This window comes from Lycium ferocissimum, chromosome 7, assembly GCF_029784015.1.
Source record: "Lycium ferocissimum isolate CSIRO_LF1 chromosome 7, AGI_CSIRO_Lferr_CH_V1, whole genome shotgun sequence".
Classification (NCBI taxonomy): domain Eukaryota; kingdom Viridiplantae; phylum Streptophyta; class Magnoliopsida; order Solanales; family Solanaceae; genus Lycium; species Lycium ferocissimum.
This window is the reverse complement of record NC_081348.1, coordinates 51531813-51534889: the sequence shown is the minus strand read 5'-3', so window position 1 is coordinate 51534889 and position 3077 is coordinate 51531813. Positions and strand designations below refer to the sequence as shown.

At 35.8% G+C, this 3077-nt stretch overlaps 1 protein-coding gene across 1 annotated transcript; it reads left to right on the top strand.

The window, feature by feature from the left end:
- The first annotated feature begins 1286 nt into the window (after positions 1-1286).
- LOC132062306 (uncharacterized) lies at positions 1287-1727 on the top strand. The gene has a single exon (XM_059454901.1). The coding sequence runs from the start codon at positions 1287-1289 to the stop codon at positions 1725-1727; it is 441 nt and encodes a 146-aa protein (XP_059310884.1).
- Positions 1728-3077: the final 1350 nt, after the last annotated feature.

Below are 3077 nucleotides of genomic sequence, written 5' to 3'. Positions count from 1 at the left end.
GGTCATTTGGCATAACTAAATGGACTGATTCTTAGAAAGTTAAAGCCGATTAATGTGATTATACTTGAAAGTGGACGATTAATTCCTTTTGCTCATTCTAAGTTGCATATTTTGTCCATTAGTTTTTTTTTTAATTTTTTTTTTTTTTTTAATATTGAAGTGTTTTTCCATTAAATACAATATCGTTATTAGTTCCAAAGTTCTGACTAACAGGCTCCAAGGGGTATTGGATGGGCTGGTAGATAGCAGTCAAGCTGCCTTTGTGACAGGGAGAGTGATTACTAATAATATAATCCTTAGTCACGAATTGTTTAAAGGGTATGGGAGGAAAAGAGTGTCCCCGAGATGCATGATAAAACTGGACATGCAAAAAGCTTATGATTCTACGGAATGGGTATATCTTGAACAAATTCTAATTAGTCTGAACTTCCCTGGTAAATTCGTTAAATGGATCATGACTTGCGTGAACACTGTTGCCTATTCTATTCTCATAAATGGATGCCCCACAGTACCTTTCAAAGTGCAGAAGGGACTTAAACAGGGGGACCCACTGTCCCCTTATCTGTTTGTCCTAAATATGGAGTATCTTGCAAGACTTTTGAAGACACTTCAAGATGATCCTAATTTTAACTACCACCCTAAATGTGAGAAGCTTAATATAATACAATTGGGGTTTGCAGATGATCTCCTATTATTTCGCAGGGGTGATCTTGGCTCAGTACAGATGGTATATGATTGTTTTACTTGCTTTTCAAAGGCTTCTGGGCTTGTTGCCAATGCTAGCAAAAGCTCAATCTATTTTGGTGGAGTACCTTCCCAAGACCAGGAGGAAATAATACAAGCACTTGGGTTTTCTAGGGGTGAACTCCCGTTCAAATATCTAGGAGTTCCCCTAAGCACAAAGAGACTCTCTATCACTCAATGCTTACCTCTAGTGGACAAAATACTTGCCAGGATCCACACATGGACTTCCAAATTTCTCTCCTATGCAGGCAGGCTGCAACTAACAAAATCAGTGTTGTTCTCAGTGCAAGTGTACTGGTCATAGGTGTTTGTGATACCTAAGAAGATTTTGAAGATGACTGAGACAAAGTGCAGAACTTATCTCTAGATAGGGAGATCGGATGAATCCAAGAAAGCTTTGCTAGCTTGGGAAACAGTCTGCACCCCTAAAACTGCCGGAGGTTTCAATGTAGTGCAATTAATGACATAGAACATAGCAGCCCTATGCAAGCTCCTGTGGTGTTTAAGCAACAAGAAGGACAGATTATGGGTTAGATGGATCAATGCCTATTATGGGAAGTATATGCAAGACTGGACCATCCCTAAGCAAGCCTCATGGGTGGTTCAGAAGATTATCAAGGCAAGAACATATGTCTTTGGAAGCTGATTTGAATGTAGAGGAAGTACTGGGATGGTCCTCTTTCTCTATAAAGAAGATGTATGTACTAAAGAGAGACAACTTTCAAAAAGTCCATTGGAAGAAGCTCACTTGCAACAATGATGGTTCTCCCAAATGGATTTTTGTGCTGAACCTGACTGCCCAGAACAGATTGCTTACTAGGGATAGATTGGCTTCATGGGGGATCACTCAAGATGTCATATGTCCTCTATGCAATGTGGAGAATGAATCTGCAAATCACCTTTTCTTTGCTTGTACGTTTTCAGAAGGTATTTGGGCCAAGATATTGGCTTGGCAAGGGATTAGAAGGAATGTGTTAGAATGAAAGGATGAAGTGCAATATGCTACTACAAGGGCAAGTGGGAACTCGATCAATGCTTGCATCTATAGGATGTCTATTGCTGCGAGTATATATCATATTTGGCTAGAGAGGAATATGAGGATTTTCCAAAGTAAGAGTAGGAGCCCAGATCTCATAATTAGACAAGTCGTACGAGAGGTTGTTGGAAGAGGAATCATGAAGACTCGTTTAGCTAGGAAGTTGGAGGAACTGAATTTTTATCCCTAGCTTGTGTATAGAATATAGGTACTGGTGCCAATAGGAGGAACATAGACAACAGGAAGTGCAGGCTTGGGGCCTTCTGTCCAAGTACTGCACAATTTTGAGATTTGCTTTGTAAAGTTTTCACTTGGTAAATAATACAGTTAGTTACCAAAAAAAATATCGTTATTAGTCTGCAATAAATTTGTGGCAAAAGTTTGAGCACCACCGAACCACATGAGGAAAATTGCTGGAATTATTAATTTAACATTTGTCATTTGTTTTAAAATGATAGGTTAATTTTAGGTATTCCGACTTTCAGATTGCAGGGATTTTCAAAAGAATGTTTGGAGAATTCATCATGGGCTATTTACTGGATGTATAAGATGTATTTGTCGTATTTATCGTGTTCTCATTATCAGAAGATTGGAAAGAATTTCATTTACTAAGATTACACAAATCAAAGCTAGCAGTCTACCATTCCTAGATCTTTGTTGTGATATATAAATATATATCAAATTATTTTGAGTTAATATCACATGGGTAAGAACGCATATCAAATTATTTTATATGCATTTACTTGAATAATATAATATCTTCTATCCTGACTGAATTTTTATAAATTTAATTTCTAAATTCAATAATATTTCACTGGATATGTTAGTGTAGTAACGGTGCGAAGCGCGTGTAGATTCACTAGTACTACCATAATTTTCAATAACTAATAGTATTATTTATGAACAATGCTAAAATAGGAAGGGATGTTACAAAAAAAAAAAAAAAAAAAATATCATTCAATTAAAAGAACGGTTCATTAACTTTTTATTCGTTCTTTATGTATTTTTATCCTTAGACACATTTGATTTATAATTTTAGTTTTTATTTTCTCTCGATTTGCTGGAACCAAGACATAAGTATCAGTATATGATTAATAATTTATATATTTATTTTAATGTCAATATTATAAATATTTATAATTGAATTTATAAAAAGAAATGTCTCGCCGCGCGAGGCGCGGGTCTATTAACTAGTTAATATTAAGGGTAAACTAAGAATGAAGTGGTAAATAATCACTTGATTTTTCAAACTAGACAAGCAAAAATTGACAACTCAGTGCCATACATTTTTGGAGGT